Here is a 26,014-nt window from a genome sequence, read left to right as displayed (position 1 = left end):
GTTGACTCCTCCCACACTAAGAAAACAGGAGGGGAGGGGTCAGTTGAGCTCCTGTGTACGGAGCACTATGAAGCGGCACTTCATAGAGCACAGAGAGGGAGAGAGAGGACGGAAAAAAACAAGCAGGAAAATGAAACTTATCGCCGTCTTTTTTTTAACCGACCTAAAAAAAAGTTATCGTGCGATTAATTGATTTATTGACTATCGCGACAGGCCTATACTGTATTTTATGCTACACTCGGTCGCTGCAAGGAATTTTGGGCCCCTTGTAGAGCTGGGCGGTATGACCCAAATTTTATATCATGGTATTTTCAAAAATTACACTGGTTTCACAGTATTTGACTGTATTTGTTTTTCCTCACAGCTCAGCTGATAATAAAATGTACAAACTTTGCTTATTGACTTTTTTCTTTTACTGTACCTCTGTATCACTGTTTCTCTTCTCTTTTACGTCTGTTCATCTTTGACTGGTTGTAGACAGTAATCATGCATTTAGGTCCAATCGTGAAGGGTTGAGAAAAAAAATCATTATCTGTTCTATCGTTGCATGTTAATAAAACTTAAAAGGATGACTCACCTTACACACCAGTCAACTCCGCTACACTACAAAACTACCCCCCCCCCCCCCCCCCCGGGCTTTTCACAATAGAAGCACGCTAGAGTCTGTTATAACAGAGCGCTAAATCTAACCATGCACGTCACTGTAGAGTTGTTTACTACATTCAGCGATGGTGAAAACGGGATGCTATTTTTTCATGTCAGACCATATAAGCGGCTGAAACACCACCCGCCGCCACTTGTTCCAACAATGACGTTAGCATGCTAATGCGCTTAGCGGTGCTGCGAGGAAACATGTCCCCCGAGAAACAGTTCACTGGTGGCCGCGACGAAACGTTCCACACATGTTCAGGCTATTTACACTGGTATTCAGGAAATTCATATCATAACAAAAATAAAAACCGGTTTTCGGCACAAAACAGTGCCCAGCACAGGCCCCATGACAAAAATCTACCCTGTGCAGCTGCTGTCACCACATCTCTAGAATCTAACCGACCCAGCAAAAGCTTTGCATAACTAACTTGCAACTGTCTTGCTTTCTTTCAAACACAAATTTGGGAACTAAATGTATAAAAATCAGTCAAAATGCTCGGAGCAATAACAGAAGCCTTTGTGGCAATGGATCATATGTGGAAGTTATTTTACCCACTTTCTTCAGATTTTTTTTATCCCACTAACGTGTGGGAGTGGCTGTGATGACTTAATTCTATTGTAGATCTAAGTTAAACCGTGACATACAATGTCTGGTTTTCACCAATTGAATGCAGGTGCAAATCCTTTGCAATAAAAGTTACAATCGACTGTCATTTGCTTTGTCTTTTCTGATTTATTTTGACATTTTGACATTACCTGCTCAATACTCCTTTGTTAGCAGCAGCTAGTAGTTACTACCAGCTGCTTTTTCTTCTTCCTCCTCTGGATGAAAACAGGCACACAAGTTGAATGACTCTTGTTAAAGTCCATTTTCTCATTTAATTTCACAAAAACCAACACATTTCCAAACACTGGCTCTCATTGTTTCATTTCATGTCAACAGATTCCCTTAACAGCTAGCAGCTGTAGCGCTTCCAGTGAACTTGTTGGCACTTTTCAGCAGAACTAATTTAATAATTCTATGAAATAACTACATGATGCAAATTTGCGTGCAGGATAACTAAAATACCACTAAGACTACCTGCTAGTATAAAATGTTGGAGGTTAGAGTTGTTTTTAAGATGGCATCATTCCTCTTTTGGCCATGCTCAGACTAGCCATTAGCTCATTATTGTTATCAGAATTAACCTGTGTTTCTCCAAACTGAGGATCTTCAAAAAGCCGTAATAATAATACATAAACTATCAAGATCTGAAATATCACTTTAACTCAAACAGATTATGTATTCTGATACGTCTGAATGCTTCTTCAGAATATGGTTTGTAAAGAATTGCTAATTATTCAAATTTTGGCAGACTTATTCTGAACATACAATTAAAAAAGCTATTCATTAACGACAAATATTTATTTGATTTGAATGTATAAAGACTTAAAAGTATGAATCAGAAAACAGGTCGACACATCAGAAGAGTCATTTCTCTGTTAATGAATGGGAGTGAATCAGAGGCTTTAGTTCTAAAGGCGCCATAAAACGCTGCCTAATAACTATTTGCTGTGTCAGGCTGAGAGGAGGGTTCACACTGAATGGCTGCTGTGGCCCTCGTGGATGCAGATCCTGTATCCCTGCCTGCTGCCTCCAGCTTCTGTGTTAAAGCTGCTCCCCCAACCCCCACCTCCTCTCCATCTTCTGCCCAGCTCCTTCTCCCAGGCTCTCTCCTCTCTGCTTCTCCTCAGCCTGCTGCTGCCTGCTTCATTTGCTCTCCATCTCTCCTGTTTTTATGCATTCCTCCTCTCTGCTCTCCTCTTCGCTCAGCTCTGGATTATAAAATTTTCAGTAGCTTTGCAGCAGTTTAGTCATGCATTGCCAAAAACAGACTTCAGCAGTTTTTAGTGTATGTGCTCCATCCATCCATCCATCCATCCATCCATCCATCCATCCATCCATCCATCCATCACAGCCACATTTTTCAGCTCATCTGGGAGGAGCCAGCAGAGTAACATAATCTCTCCAGTGTGTCCTGGGTCTTCTCGGGGGGTCTCCTCTCAGTTTGATAAGCCCAACAAACCTCCCCAAAGAGGCATCCTTACCAGATGACTGAACCACCTCACCTGGTTTCTCTTGATTGGAAACTAATTTTTGCTTGTTTGTGCAGAATAGTATTTTGAGTGTATCCATCGTTCATACAAACCCCTCCTAAGACAAATGTAATTAGCAGAAATGCCAAATAATTAGGATATTTTCCAACTGTGCAATTACATCTAATCATAATGTTGCCCAAGAGTGACTCAGCATCTTTTCTGCTTTTAATTAAATGCTGCCCGGGCATGTAATATTAACCAGAGAGTAAACTGTATTGTTAGCTCATTGTGTTCAACTTGGCTGGTTTTAGCGTCAGTGTCTCAAATTAATATTGTTGAGCAGCTCTGTCTCATCCACATGCACACCTGCAAGGCTTCCTGTTTGCAACATTTCACACAATGACCGTGCACGGCTTTGACACCGTCGCCCTGCTTCTCCTCTGTTGGCGCCTCTGCAGGACCTAATGTTTTGAGGGGTTACCTTGTTAAAAGCACAAGAGCCTATATCACTTGTACAAATGCACAGTTTCTTTAAACTTTCATGCACATCTCCATGTTTTATTTACACAATTATGGGGTTATCCACAGAAAGCGGCTTGCCAGCCACTCGTGCTTGTTTCCTTCTTTTGAAAAGACTGCAAAAACTGGAAACATCCTGACAGCTGGTTTCACTTCAGTTTCATTTTATTGTGTCACAATAATAAAAATTTATGTGCTATCTTCTGAGTAAATTCAAATATATTTTTAATGTAACAGTTTAGAGCACTGAGATGCAGAAAACGTGTATATGAAGTGTATGTTATGTACGTGATTTATTTCTGATCAGTAACCAAACTAAACTTTTTCTCTCCTTTTTTCTCTCCACAGACATTTATAGTGCTAAACAGAGGGAAGACAATCTTCCGTTTTAGTGCCACACCTGCCTTGTACTTCATAAGTCCTTTCAATCCGGTTAGGCAAATAGCTATTAAAATTTTGATACATTCATATCCTTTAAAATGATGCTGTTAATAGCAGCTACAAGAGGGTTTCCTGTTCGCATGCATTATTAATGATGGCATGTTCTGTATTTCTGCTCACACTGCTGCTGCTGCTGCTGCTGCTGCTGCAGAAGATCAGTTCGCTACAGTCAGAAGGCTTTCTCACATGTTAGACTGTACAGAGTGCCATGCAGTAGCCATTTTATCACTGAAGGAAATGGCTGGCACAAATAATGAGTCATCCTTTACAGTAAACCAAGTTAGACCCCTTCTGTACGCTCATTATCCGTGCTATCCACATGAGAACTAAAAAAAAAAGAGCCGCTGTCGGTTGCAGCCTTCTTTGTTTTGAGAGCTATTAAAGAGCCAGTAGGAGGAGGTAATCTGTTTTTAGGGAACAAACAGCAGCTGATCAGTGCTAAATATAYGCTGTTCTGCTGGTCAAAACAAAGAGAAATCAGATTTCTGATTCATCTGGTAACAACTCTACCAGCTACCCACCTGCTGTTTTTAATAGCAAAGCTTACAGAAAGAACCAGCTCTWAAACAGCATTTAGCTTTTTAGTTTTAGACAAGAGTCCATCAAACTTCACAGATCTGATGGAAGCCATTTAGCCATGAAACCATTTAAAACTCCACAGGGCAAAATTTACTCCTGAAATACTAGACACACCCCAAAATACTACCTGCTCTTTGGTTATGATTGGTTGGAGCTGCTTTAGTTGTAAAAGGGGGCCACCTCAGTAATAGGCAGATGGTCATAATGTTATAGAAGATTGATTTATCTAAATCAAAACCTGTGATGTCATGACTTGTGTCGATCGGAGGGCATACATCTAAATACTTTAAAGGTTCAGAATAACAAGTATCTTGTTACACAAACAATATTCTAATTTCCTTTTTTGAGGTCAGAATTTGCAGCTATCTGCCTCTAAACTAACACAGAGGCATGGTCCAGGTCACTCAGTGAAAGCTTTGGTGCTTTTAAATGTGAAGTTTTTCTTGTTCAGTTTTTTTTTGTTAGATTGTCACTAATGTTACAGAGTTTTAATTTTTCATGGCTAAACCTCAAGTCTGTGGTTGTCGGTACATGAGCACCTTCTGTTAAGTGCTTTGAGTAGTTTTTTAGCCTCCTTCAGTCTCGTAGTCTGACACCATCGTGCAGTGTGAATTTTAATGCTGCTATGTGTTTATTGTCTTCATACYTTATATTTTCCTTAACCTGTACCCCACTCTTTTCAGCATGATCATCATGTGTACTATTTTGACCAACTGTATATTCATGACCTTTAGTGATCCTCCCGAGTGGTCAAAACAAGTAGAGTGAGTACACTTTTATTAATATSCCTTAGTCATTTTTTTATAAAACGCATTCAAACTGTTTAACTGTCAAAAACCATCAAGTGATTTTCTCTAATGTGCATTTTTGTRTTGTTAAATAACGTTAAATGAATGTTAGGAATCATAGAACCCTGAGAAACTAGAAGCACCAGATAAAACCTGCATCTCACTGGGCTGCAGACTTAAATAATAATGTGCATGGCCTTGAATACAGTTTTGCAAACYGTGCACATAAATACTGCATCTAAAACACGCCTGTTTTCCAGAGCTTTTAATTCAGCATGCGAGCTGGCTATTTTCCACTTTTAAACTTTTTTTCTTCTATGTTTATACATTTTTATTGTTCTTAACTTTGTATTTTGCTTTTGTTTTTCTTCTAGTTGTAACATGTGAAGCACTTTTGGCCAACGGCAGCTGTTTTTAAATGTGCTATATAAATAAAGTTGACTTGACTACTGTCCAAATTGTTGCACAGCTTGCTGATCAGTAAAAATCTAGTGAGACAGAAACTGAAGATTTTTCTGTTTTATGAGCTGCTAGTCTCCAATAGTCACAGCCCAGTGAGATACTGATTTTATGGAAACAACTTTAATAACCTTATTTTTTATTTAATCCAAATCAGTTAGCTAAATGCATGCAAATGTTAGCAAACATTTTGTTCTACTAGATAAGCGTGTTAAATATATATATTTATTTTTTCAAATTATTTCCGTTTAACTGTTACTAACCCTATGTGCTGTTTAAAATATAAATGTGAAATTATCTTAATATCAGTAAACTTTGATCTACTTCACTGACCTGATCRTGTCCATAATTTTGTCTTTCAGGTACACATTCACAGGAATTTATACGTTTGAATCTCTTGTAAAAATCACAGCTCGAGGGTTCTGTATAGACAATTTCACATTCCTAAGAGATCCATGGAACTGGCTGGATTTCATGGTCATTTCGATGGCGTAAGTATTGAACTTTGCAATAGTAGCGTTGGTAGACAGCAATCAAATTGGGTCCCAGTACAGCAGTGTTTTACCAGAAATGGGTAGAGAAGTTTGAAGTTTGATCTTTCTGCCTGTCTGAGGTTTTTCCTTTCTGTCTGTTGATAACCCATTTCCAGCGTTTCCTCCATTTATCTGACCTCTCTGGTCTTTCTCTTTTGGAATTGATGCCGKCCTCCATCCGGTACTCGGCAGCCTCCCTAACCACATCCACACCTCCGTTCCATTCATCCGATTTATTCTTCTCCTTCCACTTAGCTGTCCTCCTCAGACATGTTTTCACTCTCAATCTTGTGGGATGGGCAACATATTCTTCAGGACTCCTCATCTTTCTTGTTGACTTTATGTCATTTGGTCATTTAACCAAATTCACCATTAAAATCCATACCTCAGAGTGATCCAATTCGCTGTATGTCGATCTGTCGCCAAGCCCAGTCGTGTGTGACTTCATCCTTCCATCTTATCTCTGCATGTGAATAATGTGCTGTTGTAACTGTGGTTTGATCCTGCAGGTATATAACAGAGTTTGTAAACCTAGGCAATGTCTCAGCTCTGCGCACGTTCAGGGTGTTGAGGGCATTGAAAACTATTTCTGTAATTCCAGGTAAGACAGGATGGGGCAGGGGACGGTGGGGCGGGGTCGGTGTTAGGTGTGTGTGTCTTTCTTTCCTTTTACCTTCCACCTATCTCCTCAGTGGACAGGCTCTGTGAGTGGCGTCGTCTCCTCCCGGTTCGGTGGTGTTGTGCTCTTGGCGTGTGTGGTTTTTGTCATTGTGTTTGTTCTGTGTGTGATCCTTCCCCTATTTCAGATATATAACAGAGTTTGTGGACCTGGGCAATGTATCTGCGCTGAGAACGTTCAGAGTTCTCCGAGCATTGAAAACTATCTCTGTCATTCCAGGTGAGACTCAGTTTAAACACTAAGGCTGATCCTCTCACCCTTTCTTTTCTACTCACTATTATTATGATYAAAGTTATGATTTAAGCAGCAACAAAAGAATTGGAGACAGCCATTTTTTGATTTATTTTTCCTCCAAAAATTATCAAAAATGGTACTGATACATTTTTGATAGGCTTTGCAGTCTCCTCTAAGGCTATTCAAAGTGTCTGCACTCGCATTATGAGGCTTGTCTCCAAGGCAGCTGTGTTTTTCTTAAATGGAACCCTGATTAACAAGACCTACAAGTCCAAATATTCCAACACAAAATTTTGGCTATTTCAAAATTAAACTGTAATCTGCTGTATAAAACAATTTGATCTACAGTACCCTTCATCCCTCCACAACAACCAAACATTTGATTTGTCACAGTTTTACAGTAAAACAAATCTTTACACAAACCACAAAAACAGTTTTGTAAAAATCTGCTACTCTTTTCCAATCCTTTGGATTGTCCAAGTTTTATTGTTGTAGCAAGGGCCACTAATAATGCAAGATAATATAGGCCCTCTTGTTTGTTTACATGTATACTCAATTAAATGGCAAAGTTCAAGTAATAAAATGCAGCAATACAATCACCACTTAAAGGAATAGGTTTCTAAATGGGTTTCTGTGGAGTAGTTATGAGCAGTCAGCATCTTACCTGCAGTAGACAGCAGACAGCGCAGTCTCATTTCACAGAATCTCTTGAAAGATTTAAGCAAACAGCTGTTCAAGCGAAGGCTGATTTAAAAGGGAATTTCCTCCATCTCAAAGAATTCACAATGTAAAAATTATGAAGCAAACGTGAATTTTTACACCTCGATAGTTTTGCCTCAGATATTTATGTGGACTCGGTATGCTTAACATGATCTGTCTCAAAACATCTGTTTCATAGTGTTGCAACATGCCGTGCTAAAACATGGCCAGTTTTCAGTGTAAACAATCAAAAACTTGTGTAAAAAAACCCATTGGATGCAAAAGTGAAGAAGTGTTAAAGCTTAGAGCGTTTACTTAAAATGTAATTAATTTTTTCAGGTTGTGTTATTTAATATAACAGCAATTTTTTCTTGAGTAGACCCTCTTGTAGAAACTAGTTAGTTTGATTCCACTTTGAGAATATAAGGTTTCTCTGGCTGCTGTCCACTGCAGGTAAAATACTGACTGTATTTAGAGTCACTGAATTTATTTAAAAAAAAAAACACACAATTAATTGTCATTTATTTAACTTAAAGCCATTCTTGAACTTTTAAACTCAGCAGTCACATACAGTAACTATTTGCACCAATCTCCRTTTTACTGTCTGTAGCCAAAGCATCAGCCTGCTGTTAAATTCAGTCGAACATCTGTTTACAGAAGGTAGACATCTGCAGTTTTTGCACAGACACTGAAAACATTTTTTAGACTCTTAAATAAAAAAAATCTAATCATTACAAGTCATGTAAGTCAGGGTTCCATTTAAAGAAATCGCTTTAACCCTCTCCTTTTACCAGCTTTCATAACAGGCAAATGCTCTTTTGTGTAACAAAGAAATTCATCTCCCCAGTTTTGTTTATGGACTAACTTCAGGTTGTGGATCATGCAGATAAAAATAGTTAGTAGCTTTTCAAATTATAGTTGATCTATAAAAGTAACGTGTTTAGCTGCACCTGTTTTTTTTTATTTTTTTTTACTATAGATTTAATTGGAAAGAAAGGACACAATACAAACCTTAAATGTGACGTAAACTAGTTTTAAGAGAGATCCCACAGAATGCACTTATTATAAATGTGTGAAGACTGCCAAGCCTAGTTTGTGAACATATCTCTTATGCTGCATGATGCTTTTTGGTCACTTGCTTTTATAACCTTAGATTATGAAGAGCTTGGCTGACAAATGGCATTGAAAGTTTGATTTGCCCTCTTTTTGATTTTCATTTTGATTGACTTTTATTATTATTATTATTATGTTTTTTGTTGTCTTCTTTTACTATTGACTGGAATGAAATATCCCACAGAAAACTGTTCTCACATTAAAGTGGTTGGGGATGTCAACAACTCGTCTGTTAAAACAGCATGCTAGACAGATGTGTTAGTCAAAAGAGCAACTATGGTTGTCTTATTTATTTAACAAGTCTTTATTGTGAAATGCGAAAATGAATGCAATAAATCAGACTTGGAAGTTTATATAGAGGAATAATTTACTTTGGCTTTATACCACATTATGATCCCTAATGTTAACATTTTAAGAAAATTGGTACTTCTTTTGTGCAAGCAGCTGCTTAGCTTAGCATAAAGAAAGAAGATATCAGATGTTGTCCAAAGTTGAAACGTGTCATAATAAAACCACAGTTTTACCTGGATTATCAAATTTTGTTGGCAGGATCAGCATATTTATTTAGAAGGTGTAGAAGGTGTAAAATATATATAAAAAAGTTTAAAATATACCAGCAATGCTGTGAACATCCGCGCTAACAAGTTACAACAATGAAGTATTGTTGAGGCGCTGGAACACTTCTGCTTATGGCAGCAAATATCTGGTGACTTTAAAGATCAAAAATGAACCTAACAGTTTCAGTTACAGTAACTAAAATTATCCTAAAAACTAGTGTACATTTTATATGTGATGGAAACCAAATTATCAGTCTAAATCTGATCTGTCTGTAGAAGATAGGTTGGTTTTAAGAGAAAACTATTTGGAAATGAGCATAGAGTACAGTAAATTATCATGGGTAAAGAAACCACTAAGTTAATATCTAATTGATAACAATGTCTGAATGTGCACATAAAAATACCTAACTACATCTGTAATATTGGACATATAAACGTATTAATCTGTAAAAGAAATTGTAAAATTACAACAAAACTGTCAGGATTTGTGCAGTAAAGTCATACAAAATACAATCATGCTACCTGTTTTCCTTGTTTAATGCTAAGCCAAAATAAATGTGCACAAATACTGTTGGCAGTATCTCCTTGCTATAATTTTATATGCTAAGCTAAGCTACCTTGCAGCTGTTCACACAAGATGCACTGAACACACTTTTCTGAAATAACAATAAACATAATAATTATTAATTTGTTTTCTATGTGTAAAWTAGGTCCCAACTTCCTGGTTTATTTTTAGGTAGTACCTTCACCACAGCAGACTTTTTTTTCTTGCTAAATCAGTTTGTTTTCCATGGGATCTTCTCAAGCTAACAAAATAAAGTCACATAAAGTATTTGTCTTAGCTGAACCTTGCCAAGCTACTGACACTTTTACTAACATAGTCTGACCATGTGAAACAAAATTCTGAGTTTATTTATTTTTTGATAAGATATTGCATGTACCGCCGGTAAAGCCCCCAAAAAGGCTGAACAGAAAAAGGGGGTGTGGGTTGTCTTGCTTCTATGTTTGAGCTCCTGTGGATCTGTGTGAAGGGCTGCCTGAGGATGTCTTTTCGGAAGGTAAAGTTATTTTGTCTTTGGTGAAATTGTGGATAAGACAGACTGCAGGGTTGCAGTATAYGGGGAGTCTGTACTTTGCTGTTGAAGCCTTAAACAAGACAGTTCAAGAAAGTGCCTGCACCGGCACCAGCATTGAATTGCTCCTGTTCAGCCTTGGAGTTTAAATGACCTGCATGTGGTTTCCAGCCCCCCCCTCTCCCCCCTCCCTGCCTGTGCCTCTGCCCTGTCTCATGGCCCCTTGTTGTGCTGCTGTGCTCTCTTTTTTATGGATTTCCTCTCACTACTTTGCAGCCTTCCCCCTCTTTTCTGTTTCATAATTGGCAACAAAAGCAAAGTTCTCACGCTTCTTGTAAATTCTTTATAACCTAAAAAGAGTGGAAAGGCTCCTAAATATTTCCTGTTTGTTTCTTAAATCGTTTTGTTTGTATTCTGTTTTTTGTGCAAATTAGAGTTTTGTGCATATTTTAAGAAAAACTGTTTAAGTTAAAATTTACAGACATTTTTGTACTTATAAGAATGTTGAAAATCATTGACAGCATCACAAATTTACTTTTTATCAATGCGTTTACATTGATAATTCATCTAATTTCATGAAATTAGGTTTCAGTTCATGGATTAATCAAATTTAAATAAACAAAAACAATTTATTCTTGCCTGGATAGAAATACAACCAATATTTTGCAGAAGCAGCTTTTGTTTCACCTCCATGGTTTGTGTATGTGTGTGTGTGTGTGTCTGTGTGTGTTTGTGTCTGTGTGTGTTTGTGCATGTGCGGGTGCTCCCCAGGCCTGAAGACCATTGTGGGTGCCCTGATCCAGTCTGTGAAGAAGCTCTCAGATGTGATGATCCTGACCGTCTTCTGCTTGAGCGTCTTTGCCCTGATCGGTCTCCAGCTCTTCATGGGCAATCTGCGACAAAAGTGCGTGATCTGGCCAATCAACCTTAACGAGACTTACCTGAACAACGGCAGCAAGGGCTTTGACTGGGAGGAGTACATCAACAATGATAGTAAGTAAAAGCAAAGCTGCGCTGTTGGTGACCTGGCAGGAATGTAGGAGTATGAGTCAGTCCATATGCTGGACTGACAAAAAGAATATGTCATTTTGGCAAATGAACTGAAATAAAAATAAATGCTCAAATGAATACGTGTTAACAAACTGGAGACAATAATTTGCAGGTAGTTTAAAAAATAAAGTAGTTTGTGACAAAAAGTGAGCAAAATTTCTTCTTTTGGCTGTTTTTTTTTTTAAACTTGCAGCCAATTTCTACATCCTGCATGGCCAGTTGGATGCTCTGCTYTGCGGGAACAGCTCTGACTCTGGGTAGGCTGCCTTCTCAATGCTATCACTGATACTATCAGGACCTTCATGTGGTCAGATTGCATTAAAAGTTAAAAACTGTTGGGTCATTTTTTTTAAAGTCTTTCCGTGTCTCTCTTCACCTCTCAGCCGCTGCCCGGAGGGCTACACGTGCATGAAAGCTGGCAGGAATCCAAACTACGGCTACACCAGCTTTGACAGCTTCGGCTGGGCCTTCCTGGCCCTCTTCCGACTCATGACGCAGGACTTCTGGGAAAACCTTTACATGCTGGTAAAGCAGATGTGTTAACAGGTCCTGCTTGTCTCACTTTACAATACTCAGATGTTCTCAAATGATGCTGCACAAAAATAGACTTTGCATCCATTCATTTTAATCGAAAGGAAACTTGATCAGGTGCTGAATCATCGTAACCTTGTTAAATTGTTCGACCAATTTTGTTGTTTTTTAATCAAATACTAAATATGATCCATTTATACACGTAAAATTTGGCGTATGAAAATAAAACCAAACAATACAAAATTCTGACATGAGCAMTGAAATAACATAATGGGTTTGCCCAACTGACTAAAAGTGTTAGTTGAAGTATTCGCTTATTTTACCTACCCTCCTAAAGTTAATTGTTTTTACAGGTTTTATTCACTGATCATTAAGAACACAATAAAGCAAAATAAATAAATAAATAAATAAATAAATAAATAAATAAATAAGAATAATTGCCTTTATACAAATTATACTATCTCTGTTTACAAAAATCCAAACCAAACTCCAACATTAAGGGTTTAAAAAATATTTCTTTAGAATTTATGCAGTTTATCTGTTATTATTTATTCAAAGAGTTCCAAGTTCTACTAAGATCTATTAAGATTACAGACTAGATTTATATATTATTTTGTCTTAATGAAAAAGAATATAAAAATAAAACTAATACCAGGGGCGATTCTAAGATCTAGCATTTAGGGGTGCTTAGCCCCCAGCAGGGCTAAGACCCAAGGGAAGATATTCGTCGATGCAATTTTCATGCCCTGACTCTCTATTGGCTACAGAAAGCTTGACGGGCAACAGTAACTAAGGAGGCGGGGCTTTTGCGAATGTTCAATTGAATTAGCATAACTTAAACTTGTGGTCCAGCTGCTGACACCCTTATTTTTTTGTGCTGACTACATGGGTCGAATGAAAGGACAGAAAAAAGAAGGATACAATATTTAGAAATGGTGGCCAGTGACACAGAAGATACCTGATCTGATGACAGCATCTTAACAAGTATCCTGATTTTGTTTTTATCTGTGGAGTTTGAGATTAAGCCGCAGACTCTCACAGCTTTTGTGTTTTGATAAAGAGAATCTTTATGCAGCCGAATCTTCTCCTTTAGAGGCCCAGAAAAAAAAAGCTAAGTCATTCCAGTTGTCATGTTATTTTCTCAGTATTTAAAGAAGGCATTTCTAAAAGTCTGTGGCCTTTTTGTACCTTATACAGAGAAGATGCAATATATATAATCTGCATTCATAATTAATGCTGGAGGGAATTTCACTTTGTGTCTGACTAAGTCCTCCATTTTTAAATGGAAGAACCAAAAAGGCAAGAGACACACTAGGACACAGTGTTTCGTCTCTTAAATGTCTTTGTGGTACTCTTAGAAATGTGGACAATATACTGACTGATTTATCAGAGTCAAACATTTTAAATGCATCTTTGTGAGTTTAGTAAAACCTAACCCTGGTTTCCTCATTAAACTCTATTTAGCCAGGGTTTGTTCCAAGAAGTATTTTGTTTGTGAAGCTAAAGCTGCTCACTGTTTTGATTCTCCAAGTCTACAACAATATTTTAACTGAGCATAAAAAAGTGGGTCAAAACACAAACCTGGCCTTATTTTTTGACGAGTCATCCTTGGAGAGGTGACCTTGCTCACACTTAGGGTCTTGTATGTGATATCCTCCAATCAGACCCTGAGGGCAGCAGGGAAAACCTACATGATCTTCTTCGTCTTGGTGATCTTTGTGGGCTCGTTCTACCTGGTGAATCTGATTCTGGCTGTGGTCGCCATGGCATATGAGGAGCAGAACCAGGCCACCATGGAGGAGGCTGCGCAGAAGGAGGAAGAATTCAAGGCCATGTTGGAGCAGCTGAAGAAACAGCAGGAGGAGCAGGTCAGTTCTCTGCAGGATGGTGTTGTCGTTTTACATTATAATCGTCGAAGCTGTTTAAAACTTACTCGTGCTCTTTTTGATAGACTGCTCCCCCTGCGACCTCCGCCGGCACAGTGTCAGAGGATGCAGTGGAGGATGATGGAGGAGGGCGTCTGTCCGTCAGCTCCTCTGAGATGTCAAAGCTCAGCTCGAAAAGTGCCAAAGAGCGCCGCAATCGCAAGAAGAAGTGGCGACAGAAGGAGCAGGAGAAGGAGAAAGGCGACAGCGAGAAGTTTGTCAAGTCAGAGTCAGATGACGGCAGCAAACGGAGCCGCTTCCGTTTCCCTGATAACCGCCTGGGTCGAAAGTCTTCTATTATGAACCAGGTAAGAGGAAAAAAAGGCCCAGTCACTTCAAATGTAAATAAAAACATAATCAGCCAAAAAATTGGTTTTTGGTAAACCAGAAAAAAATATTCAATGTCCTCATAAAATTAGACACTGATTTGAGAAATAACTTAAATTATGTTAAAGGGGCGATATTATGTGCTTTCCAAGCCTATATTTCAATTTTAAACTAAAATAAAGTAACTATGTCACATTTTCAGCTTATGAAAGAGCTATATATTTGTAAAAATCCCCAAAACAATTTACTTCTCATCTTGACAGTTTCTAAGCGCCTTGAAATAGGTCTCTGTCTCTTTAAGAAAATCCAACCACTTCGGTCACGCCCATGTCAGCACGTAGCCTGCCGGAGCCGGGGTAGGGATGGGGGGCGGAATTGCGCGTGCACTATGATGCAGTTTACTTGGCATCTGAAAATACATTTCCTCAAAGGTATTTTGAATCYGAAAAGAGCTTCACTGAGTGAGAAATAGTGTTAAGAGCAGCAGACAGTTTAAGTTTCACTTTCACTTTGCTCTGTTACTGACGAGAGCCTGCAGGAGTCATGGGCGGGGTGTGTGGGGAGGGGGGGTTGCACTCTGCCATGAGGAAGTTCGGCTTAAAGACACATCCCAGAGGCATTTCTGGTCCTCACCTGTCATTTTCCTCCTCAGCATGGCTGCCTAAAAACGCTGCAGGATTTCTCAAACATGCATGAATGAGTCAAAGCAAGGCTTTGGGCATGTTTTTTTATGAGAGTATAACATTATAACATGATATAAAACTCAAAAAAGTTGATTTTACATGATATTGCCCCTTTAAAATAAAAGATTATCTTTTTATTGTTCTTAACAGAATATAAATCCTTGTAAATCAGGTGTCAGCAGGAGTGGTGTTAGTTTTTTGCTTAGAGCTGCCAAAAGTGGAAGATCTCAAATCATGTTCTCATACATGCAGTGGCCTCGGATGAAGCCGAACAAAACCAGGTTCTGAATTATTGAATGTTTTTAAAGGAACAATGTTGCTGCTTTGCTTGAGCTTCACTTTGGCTCTACTTGCTCTATTGCGAWATATCAGCAGTAAAAATTCACAAATCCGTCCATGAGACATTCAGTACAGTACATTAAAACACTTATTTAGTTCAGATTACATCTAGCTTATTTTCCGCACAGGAACACTACTGTTAGCAGGACCCATGAACGTTCTTCTGTTTTCATTCTGCTTCCTCTCCTCTGCAGTCTCTCCTGAGCATACCCGGCTCGCCCTTCCTCTCCCGTCACAACAGCAAGAGCAGCATCTTCAGTTTTAAGGGCCGAGGTAAGGACATGGGCTCGGAGACCGAGTTCGCGGACGACGAGCACAGCACGGTGGAGGAGTGCGAGGAGCGCCGCGGCTCCCTCTTCAGCCCCTACCGGCGGAACAGCTACACGGGCTTCCACGGGAAGAGGAACAGCACGGTGGATTGCAATGGAGTGGTGTCACTCATTGGCCCCGGGCCTGGCGGACGCCTTCTGCCAGAGGTGAAAATAGATAAGGCAGCTTCTGACGACAGTGTAAGGAAGTCAATGAGTAGACCTATCTAGGCATGGCCCCCCYTTTCCTCTCTCGTTCGTTACGTTTCTTTCTGGCTCTCTTTCTTCAACTCTGTCATCTTTGCAAGTCCGTATGTATCTCTTGGCTAAGCGCTCGCGCCTTCCCTCCCCCAGCCCCYGCAGTGTATGCTGCTCTCAGAACTAGGCAAAGGATGGAGAATTTGATGGTAATAACAGTGATTATAATACATACTCTGCTTTTACTGTATGAATTAGTGAAACTGGGTCTATCAATGACTTCCAGTCAGTTTTGTTGTTTGAACTGAGAAATGAATGTTTTGAACAAACGATATGCAGATTGAATTAGTTAGAAAATCAGCTGCTTCACCAACAGGTCGTTACATTTTGGCACTTTTATCAAACCTGGTTAAAACAAATTTTTGTGCACAGAATGGCATAAACTTCCTGTTGAACACACAATGTTTGTTATCAAAAACGATAACATAATAATGTATTAGCATGCTTCAGTGTGTTGATGTGTTCCTCCAGGCATCCAGGTCCTCTGCTGTGTGTGGGTAGATCTACAGTAAGAGGCGGAGGACATGGGAGACCAGCACTATAGAGTCAAATATATTTTTATCTGCTTCCCTAGTTCCCTTATACTATTCCAGTGCAGATAGAAAAGTAACCCACACACACATAAACACACACATACACAGTCCACTTAGGCCATCATGGAAAATCTTTAAGAAACAAAAGAGGGCTGCTGTCCTTGTCTGTCTTTACCTTTTTCTGTTTTCCAAACTCTCCCTGGTCAACAGTAGTAAATTCRTTTGGTTTCATTTTAGTTAGCATGGTAGAGTTAAGATTCAATTAGAAAAAGCATGATGTACAGTAGGTACATAGACAACTGGCAATGTTATCTGTAATTTTCCTCTCCTTCTCTTTGACTTGGAGCATGCTTGTGCATGACAACTGGATGGATCTGAACTTCCTGCATTCATATGATCTCCTGACTTGATGGTTGCAATATAAGTTGTATGTTTTTAAAGTAAGAAGGTTGATCAGCATCTATTTGCATAGAAAAGGTCAGAATTGGGAGAAGCTTTTGGAAAAAAAATATAAATATATAAAATAACATAGTGATTATATTGCAATGGCAGCAAAGCCTTCATTTTTGCATGACTGGAAATGCATTCATGCAGAAGCAGTTCTCCCTGCACAATTTCTCACATTTATTATCTTAAGTGGGATGAGCTATTACATTCAAATACAATTAGGTCAAATAGCCCACCGCTCCCACTTTGGCTGAGACCTGCATGGATTTACAGCACATACCTTATGAAATCAGATTGAGACAGAAAAGAGTGAAACATGCTCAAAAAGAAAGGAAAAAAAAATCAAATCTTTAACTACTTTATCCTCAGTGCTGTTGTGCACTTCCCTCCGCCGGCCACCGGTGGTGATGTGGGATGGGGTTCATGTCCTCTCCATGGGTGCTTGATTCTTCCTCTCCTCCTGACAGCCCACTACTGAGGTTGAGGTGAAGAAGAAGCTGTCGGGCTCCCTGATGGTGTCTGTGGACCAGCTCAATACCTCCTTTGGGCGGAAAGAGCGGGCCAACAGTGTCATGAGCGCCATTACCAACACACTAGCGGAGGGTACTGCCACTTTAACCCAGCTATTTAACCTGCTTTTTCTCATTGTTCTTTAACTAGGGCTGCACTCATTTGTTTGACTACTTTGACATGAATTTCCTGCTTATCTGCTTTGCAAATCGAAACAGTACCAGATACATACAATGCATACAATTTTTTATATCATAATATACCATTGCATGCTTGCAGTATGCTCTGGCATGCTATTATGTTTGGTTTTGATATATGATCTGCGCTATGTCTTCAGAACTGGAGGAGTCTCAGCGCAAGTGTCCGCCATGCTGGTATAAGTTTTCTAACACATTCCTGATCTGGGAATGCTGCCCCTTATGGATTAAGATCAAGGAGATTGTAAACCTGATAGTCATGGATCCCTTTGTGGACTTGGCCATTACTATCTGTATTGTTCTCAACACCCTCTTCATGGCCATGGAGCACTACCCCATGACGCCCGACTTTGAGGACATGCTGTCTGTAGGCAATCTGGTGAGTGGCAGTTTTTATGCTCTTAGTTTGTGTTTTATCCCTTTCACTGATAGGAAAAAAATGTGTTCAGCTTCTTCTCAGCAGCCCATAGAGAGGTGCTATTTTTGGACCATAATTGGCAGCAGCTTTCATTATCTACTCAGAGTTGAAAGAGAGTAAGGGGAAGTAGGGAAAAAATGATCTCAGATCACTTGCAGTTTTTCTGGATTTGTGTTTCGTTCACACACGTGCACACACTCGTTCCCTGTCCTTTTTTTCTTCCTCTCGATGCAAAGAGTTGGTGTTTTCTGCAGCCTTGTCTTTCTGCTGGTTAGCTGACTGGTGGGAGGCCTGCATTAATATTTCATGGAGCCGTATCGATGAGCTGCACTAAAATGGTGCCTGACTCATTGCTCAGATAAACTTGTTATTGATGTTGTTCTCTTTTTTTCACGAGTAAACATGAGCATTGGCATCGTGATGTTTGTTTRCATACTTCAGCTCACCAATTAAAAATGTATACAGAATGACATAGGCAAAAAGTAATTAATTTTTCACTTTTTTTGTTCACTAATGTGCTCAAATATACATTTTTAGTTAAAAATTATATTTATTTCTCTGTATAATTTGCCAGGAGTTTTGTTTGTTTTATGTTACTCTAATACGGAATATGTTGTTTTTTTGATCAGAAGATCAAAATATTCAACGCCTTTGTATGAAAAACAATTCCCAGAGCATTTATCTAGAATCCCAAACATAAAAGTGTTCATGTGAACTGAAAAACATTATTGGATGCATTTATTCATTATCTTGGCTCTGTGAATGACATTTTTCAGTCTAATTCATTAGAGTTTTTAGTAAACCACAGAACTATTGATGTCTTTTTTCTCATTCATTCTGACTGCAGAGCAAGTGAGACACATTCTGAGTTCAACAATTAGACCAATCCTGAAAAAAGACACTTCTTAAAAGTGTCAGTTACATGTTTCCAAAAAAGTGTTGACATTAAATAAAAAACTATAACATATGAAATATTTAAACAGTAGTTTTTTATTGAAACAACAACAACAACAACAACAACAACAACAATAATAATAATAATAATAATAATAATAATAATAATAATAGTAATAATGAAAAATATAAGATGTCATAAATTTCTTCTGTGATACTATGATACTGAGGAGAAAATTTAATTCTTGTCAAAAATGTCTAATTTTCCCGACTTGCTCTAGCAATTTATTTTATATACCCTTTCATACAAAAAGAAAGATGAATAAAACCTATCCCTATTTAGAAATAATTGTAAGCAGAATCATAGGTTACTGTGGTTCATAAACTCTAGAACATAAACTAAAATTTGAATGGATGGCTTTTGAATGATCAAAAAAAAAAAAAAAAAAATCAGAGTCCACAGCTGAGTGGAGGGATAGATGGCTTCAGGTTATATAAAAGTAGCATTTTGTCTTCAGTATCAGAAATATCATTACATTATCACAGTAACACAAGCAAAACAATGCTAACATAGTAAATTGCACAATGTTATTTCTTTTTAAGAAATGTGCTGTTTTGAAAGTTGGTATTGGAAAAAAAAGATTGGAAAATTTGTAGAATACAAAAAAACGAACTGTCAGACAAGTAATGTTATAGAGTAGTCTAGTAAGGTATTTGCCAACACAAAAAATAAATAAATAAAAACTTTGCTCACAAAGGAGAAAAAATGTCAGTTTTTTATGGTTCTGATTTTTGCAACTCTGCATTTGAAAGAGATGCTTTTTATCAGAAGAACCCAATTAGCAAGCCAACTGTCTTTCCTCATTATGCTTCACTTTTTTTCAACTGAGAAACTTTGCTATGATATATTCATTTATTCAAATCATCTCTCCATCCTGCCTGACAGGTATTCACAGGGATCTTTGCAGGAGAGATGCTTTTAAAGCTTGTGGCCATGGATCCATACTACTACTTCCAGGAGGCCTGGAACTGCTTCGATGGATTTATTGTCACGCTGAGTTTAGTGGAGCTGGCTCTGGCTGATGTTGAGGGTCTCTCTGTGCTGCGGTCATTCAGATTGGTAAACCTCCTCACTGATCCAAAATAACACATGTGACCCATCACATTGAACCAAGGATTAAGTTGCAAAATGGTGTTTGGGACAATTATGAACCGCCTGAAATTTAATCTTTAAAAATCTTTTTGAAGCCCCTTTCTGAGCACTAGCTTCAAAAACAGAATTTTGAACAGAGAAGTCTTAAAGGGATCCCTGATTAGTTGTAACATTAGACGTTATTTGATAAACATATATTTTAACTGTAAAATAAAGACTGTAAAAATACTGTAGGCTGTTTAGTTTTGTAATTTTTTTACAATATATTTTAACACGGACTGGGCCATTTTATTTACACACAAAGCATTCTGGGTAAATGATGACATTGACAGGCCCTCAGTGCGAGGCTGCTAGCAAGTTGTATCCACCCTGAAGGTTAATCTTGGACAATATCTGACGATCGGCTCTTTTAAATGAAACCAGAGAGYGTTGACAGAGAGGAGAAGGTAGAAATGACTCAGCCTTTAACAGAAATATGGATGGAGGACAACAGAGCTGCTTCATGGAAGAAGAACCTCAGCTTAGCCTGTTAGCCTTTAGGCTAACACCGACACTGCCTTGCCTTATATGTATTAGCTCGGCGCTAGCGCAACAAACAAACTAAACAGAGGTCCTCCATCCATATTTTTAGTTGCAGGTTGAGTCATTTTTGTGTTCCCCTCTCTGTCATGTGGATGGAGGACCTCKGTGACGAGAGGAGAATGTGTAGCGCTGAGCTAATACATTTATAGGGTGATAGTGTCGGGGCTAATGCTGGTTTATTGTGCTTAGTAAGACAAATCGAGACAAATCTCTGAAACCTGTTTAGGTCATTTTGACCAAATTTGACCTAATCCTCAGTTTGATGTGAAAGGTCACATACAGTATATTAAAATGAATTAGTTGATTACAAAAACTAATAACCAGTTCACAATCCTCTTCCCCTCTCTGCCTATCTAACATCAGCTGAGAGTGTTTAAACTGGCCAAGTCGTGGCCCACCCTCAACATGCTGATTAAGATCATTGGCAACTCAGTGGGAGCGTTGGGAAACCTGACTCTGGTGCTGGCCATCATCGTCTTCATCTTTGCTGTTGTGGGCATGCAGCTGTTCGGAAAGAGCTACAAAGACTGCGTGTGCAAGATCTCTGAGAGCTGCGAGCTGCCCCGCTGGCACATGAACGACTTCTTCCACTCTTTTCTGATCGTCTTTCGGGTTCTGTGTGGGGAGTGGATCGAGACCATGTGGGACTGCATGGAGGTGGCGGGCCAGGCGATGTGCCTCATCGTCTTCATGATGGTCATGGTCATCGGTAACCTTGTGGTGAGTGTTCAAACGGACCGGGTCAGATTTGAAACGTTTACCGCTCTTGCGGTGACTCGATGTGTGTATTTATTTTTGCGTTTTAAGGTGTTGAACTTGTTCCTTGCCCTGCTGCTGAGCTCGTTCAGCGCCGACAACTTGGCTGCGACGGACGACGACGGCGAGCCCAACAATCTGCAGATTTCCGTCATGCGCATCAAGAAAGGCATTGCGTGGATAAAGGCGAAGATGCGGCTGCTGGTGGCGAGCCTGCTCAGGAAGCCGCCGATGGAGGATGAGCAGAAGCCTCTAGATGACATGTATGACAAGAAGGTGAACTACATTGGCAATCACACGGGCGTGGACATTAACCGTGACCTGGACTATGCCAAGAATGGCAACGGCACCACCAGCGGTATTGGCAGCAGCGTGGGGAAGTATATGATCGACGAGGACCACATGTCGTTCATCCACAACCCGAATCTGACGGTTTGTGTGCCCATCGCTGTGGGAGAGTCCGACTTTGAGAACCTCAACACAGAGGACTTCAGCAGTGAGTCCGACATCGAGAACAGCAAAGAGGTTAGTTGTTACAGTATTCAGTACCATGTTTTAAAGCTCATTGGCGCTCTCCAATTACCTTAGGTATCAACATGTAAATAATGATCCTGTCTTTCTTGCTGTTGTTTATGTTCCTCTGCTGCTTTGCACGGTGCAGTTTTCTCTCTGCACGGTAATATGATGGGTGTGACAGGCTACTCTGCTCTGCTCAGATACTAATRTAACTCCATTACTCACTGAATGCATCTAGAGTGGCTCGAGCAGGCAGGCAGTGTGGAAAAATGAATGTCCTCTGACATTTGTCTTCTGATAAAAGGCATTTAAAAGACTTTCAGAGCCAATGATCTGCCATTTGATATTCCACTTCAGTGTTCATGTTGATAATATGTAATGCTTATGACTGCATTCTCAGCACTGGAAAAAGTATCTTTTAAGTTTTAGCAGCCTAACCACTGAGCAACTCTCATTTGAAAAGAGAGAAACAGTTGAAACATTGACTTTAGTTACYAATTGTTTTTTCCTGTGCACTCACATCTGCCTCTGCAGCTGGACGACACCAGTTCCTCAGAAGGCAGCACCATCGACATCAAGCCAGACGTAGAGGAGGTGGTGGTGGTGGAGACGGTGGAGGAATACATGGAACCAGAAGCATGTTGGACAGATGGTGAGGCCACTGCTTCCACTGCACTCRTTACCCGCCCCTCACCCCTCCTCACAGACCACTCTGAGCCTGCAGGGTGAAGGAGAATTTCATCACGAAGAATTACCCGTGCATGGAAACTGTGTTTCAGCCCATCAGATGCTTACATGGCTGCGCTGATGCTTCAGTGCCTTTCAAAATAAACATTTTTACATACCAAGCAAGGATCTGTATTGCAAACATAAACCAAAAATTATTATAATACAATAAAATAATGCAATCTTTTTCAGTCTGAAATGTTCGAGCAATTTGATTAAGCAGTTTGTTCAATGCCAGGTTCTTGATGGGATCTACTTCTTCTGAAACATTATTTTTTTTAAACCTCTTTTCATATTTTATATAAAAGTTCAGTATTTAAATAGTTATTTCCAGATCAGGTGGATCGGCTCCTCACTATTAGATATATTTTATTCCATGATGCAGTCTGGATTAGCTAAGCAGAGTTACTGTATCCTACATACAATATAAATTAACGTTCAATGTTTGTAGAAAAGGAAATGCCAAATTTCGGCAATAAATAGCTCGTGTTTTATTTTATTTTATTTTAATTTTTTCTGTTTTTTTTTCTTATTTCTGTTACTGTTGGATATCGTTTTGTTTTTACTGTCTGAGGGACTACAGATGTAAATTWGCCTTAGGCTAAATCTGGTGCAATGCATCAAATGTTTTTATGTTTATATTTTAATTGCACACTGTCCCGACCAAATAAATAAATTCATTCATTCATTTAAAGCTCAGGTTTTAAAACAGGGTTTGATTATTTCATCTTGCCTCTTTTCCTGTGTGTCTTCAGCCTGTGTGGCCAAGTATAAATGCTGTTACCTTGACATCACCGTGGGCTGGGGGAAAAGCTGGTGGTACCTGAGGAAAACCTGCTACCTGATCGTGGAACACAACTGGTTTGAGACCCTCATCATCTTCATGATCCTCCTCAGTAGTGGAGCTCTGGTAAGGAGGCTTGTGTTAGCATTTGGACAGGGGGAGACAGACGTTGGAGACGAATACATTATTCAAACCCTACAGCAAAGTGTTTGACTTACAGGAAACCAAGGATTTTGTTCAACTGCAAAGAAAATTGTACAGTTTTGTGACAGCAAGAAGAACATTAGAGTTCTGATGTGTTTGTGGAACTAAGAGGATAAAAGAAGTCGATACTTGTGTGGTCGTCTGGTTACTGTGAAGGATTCTGTAATTAATAGACATATTTCTAAAAAAAAAGCTTGTCAAATGTTGCTAAAATCAAAACAATGACTCTTCATAAAAGCTTTATTACTTGGAAAATTAGCTTAAACATTTTATGCAGAAGCATTATTCTTTCAGAGCTGTGTGAAATTTCGTTAGCCTGCTCATAAACCATTGCGATAGATCTGCAGCTGTCTCTGCCTGATGTTTTCTGTTTCTCTGCAGGCCTTTGAGGATGTGTACATTGAGCAGAGGAAGACCGTTCGGATCATTCTGGAGTACGCCGACAGGGTTTTCACTTACATCTTCATCCTGGAGATGTTGCTGAAGTGGGTTGCTTATGGTTTCGTCAAGTATTTCACCAACGCCTGGTGCTGGCTGGACTTCTTCATTGTGGATGTAAGTCATACTCTTCATCGTTTGTTTTTGTGTAAAGGATTTGAGTAGGTTATTGGTCCTCAACCCCACCCTGATCCAACAACAGACTACATGTGAGCGGAGTTAAGGTTAATCTGCAGTTTTGCTAAAGCAAATACATTTTTATTAGACTATTATAAGTCAAGTTAAATGGATTATATGTATTATTTTCAATATATTTTTCTTCCATTTGTGTGTGTGTCGCCCCCCTTGTTGTCAGTTGGGTGTGGTTAGGTTTAAAAAGTCAGTATTAAATGAATATCATGGCTTGCATTAGGTGAGAGGATGTGCTGTTAGAAATAAATTTGATTTAATTTTGCTATAAGGACAGTGTTTTTCAAGGCTTTATAGCCTGTCCACATCAAAGACACTTGCCTCTGTCACCTTTTACAACTCTGTTGAGCAAAACTTTTTAAATCACTTTGAGCTGCTTGAATATGAACTCTGCTTCGTGTTTTTGCACCTAAATCAAGTGCTTYTAATTCAGTTTACCCATTTGCAAGTTTTTGCCTCTTTTGTTCTTTGTAGATGAAACTAGATGAAATAAATCATAACTAAATACAAAGCAATGGCAGAAGGTATGGACGCTAACTCATTAAAAGATAATAAGTTGCATTGATTGGAGAACCATGTTCAAGTCGTGCTCAGAGAAATGTCAGATATGTGTATCTGTAAAGCTGTCTCTGCCTGTGTTTCTGACCCGTCAGATGTTTGATACGTGCCTCTCTCTGTGTTCTGCTCTGCTCCTTTTGTCGGTCAAGACCGAAAGTCCAGAATATGGAGGAATTCTTGTCTCTATCCTTGAGCAACCTCAGCCTTATTGTGTTTATTTCTGTAGGTTGTAAAAGTTAATTGGATCAGAACATCTCTTGAGATTTTTTTTTTTCCATTTTTTGGATGGAAATACGAGGATAATTTTACATTTGAATGCTTTAATTATATTAGTTTTAGTTAGAAGTTGAATTTGGATGTAATGTGCGCTGAGTGGCCCAGGTGGGTAGAATAAGAATTTCCCTGATTTCTGACTTTCGTCTTGAACTAACCACCTCTCCGCAGTGTCCAACACCTCAAGCCAATTCCCGTGAATGGACTCCTGTCAATGGCCAGAAGTTTCCATGCTGGTTTACTGTAATCTCCTGAGAACCCCCAAACCCCACCCTGCCCGATTCAGCATGTACTACATTGTAAAGATAATTTAGTTTATCTTCATTTCCCTATTATGAGTTTATATTTGCTTGAGTTGGTACAGCTTGAAATTGAACTTAAATGCACAACACAGCTAGTTGTACTCACGATTATCAAGCTTTGCACACCAAGTATAGATTTTGTATTGATTATAATTAAACCACAGTGTTCTGATTCTGGTTATTCCCACTACAGAATCCCTTCCTTTATGTGTTGTCTATGTCCAAACACTTGGGATGCATAGTGTCACATTTTCCCAAGCTGTAAGCATATTATAAAGAGTGATATCCCTCCTTCCCTGTTTATTCATCCTCCTGTTATTCCCTCTTGGAAGTGGGAATGTGGTGATGTTGTGCTGAGATGTAATGATGGTGGGTGACAGGCAGCTGGCGGTAAGTTCACTAGCGCTTCCCCCTTAAAAGAATAAACAAAAAGTAAAAGATTGGGCTGGATGAGTTTAAGCTGTTCTGTAGCCTCTGCTGTTCTGTGTTGCGTGATGAAAACATTGCCATCGACTCAGAAAGAGAGGAGTGAGGGGGAGGTCACCATCATTAAACCCAGCCTGTATTTTTTTTCTTGAGTGTGATTTTATTTTTCCTCCTTATTTGTCTTTGTCTCATTTTTCTTTTCCTTTTATTTGTTATTCTGATTATTCATTATAAAATGTTGGATTTTTTTTGTATTTTGTAATGTTTTTAATATGTTAGGAGC

At 39.1% G+C, this 26,014-nt stretch overlaps 1 protein-coding gene across 6 annotated transcripts in view; it reads left to right on the top strand.

Annotated features, from left to right (window-relative positions):
- LOC106533303 (sodium channel protein type 8 subunit alpha) overlaps nucleotides 1-26,014 on the top strand; it is a gene marked incomplete in the record, with an annotated part of 39,895 nt that overhangs the window by 4,103 nt on the left and 9,778 nt on the right. For 3 of the 6 annotated variants that reach the window (XM_014029561.1, XM_014029562.1, XM_014029559.1), the window contains 18 exon segments: nucleotides 3,598-3,716; nucleotides 4,944-5,033; nucleotides 5,879-6,007; nucleotides 6,559-6,650; nucleotides 11,176-11,397; nucleotides 11,648-11,711; nucleotides 11,838-11,979; nucleotides 13,650-13,853; nucleotides 13,937-14,218; nucleotides 15,454-15,768; nucleotides 17,273-17,408; nucleotides 17,653-17,891; nucleotides 19,771-19,944; nucleotides 20,923-21,279; nucleotides 21,367-21,840; nucleotides 22,366-22,483; nucleotides 23,313-23,467; nucleotides 23,927-24,100. In XM_014029561.1, the coding sequence (XP_013885015.1) occupies nucleotides 3,598-3,716; nucleotides 4,944-5,033; nucleotides 5,879-6,007; nucleotides 6,559-6,650; nucleotides 11,176-11,397; nucleotides 11,648-11,711; nucleotides 11,838-11,979; nucleotides 13,650-13,853; nucleotides 13,937-14,218; nucleotides 15,454-15,768; nucleotides 17,273-17,408; nucleotides 17,653-17,891; nucleotides 19,771-19,944; nucleotides 20,923-21,279; nucleotides 21,367-21,840; nucleotides 22,366-22,483; nucleotides 23,313-23,467; nucleotides 23,927-24,100 (3,486 nt within the window). 6 annotated transcript variants of the gene reach the window in all.

This window comes from Austrofundulus limnaeus, unplaced genomic scaffold, assembly GCF_001266775.1.
Source record: "Austrofundulus limnaeus strain Quisiro unplaced genomic scaffold, Austrofundulus_limnaeus-1.0 Scaffold920, whole genome shotgun sequence".
Lineage (NCBI taxonomy): Eukaryota > Metazoa > Chordata > Actinopteri > Cyprinodontiformes > Rivulidae > Austrofundulus > Austrofundulus limnaeus.
This window is presented reverse-complemented; position numbering and strand designations above follow the sequence as displayed.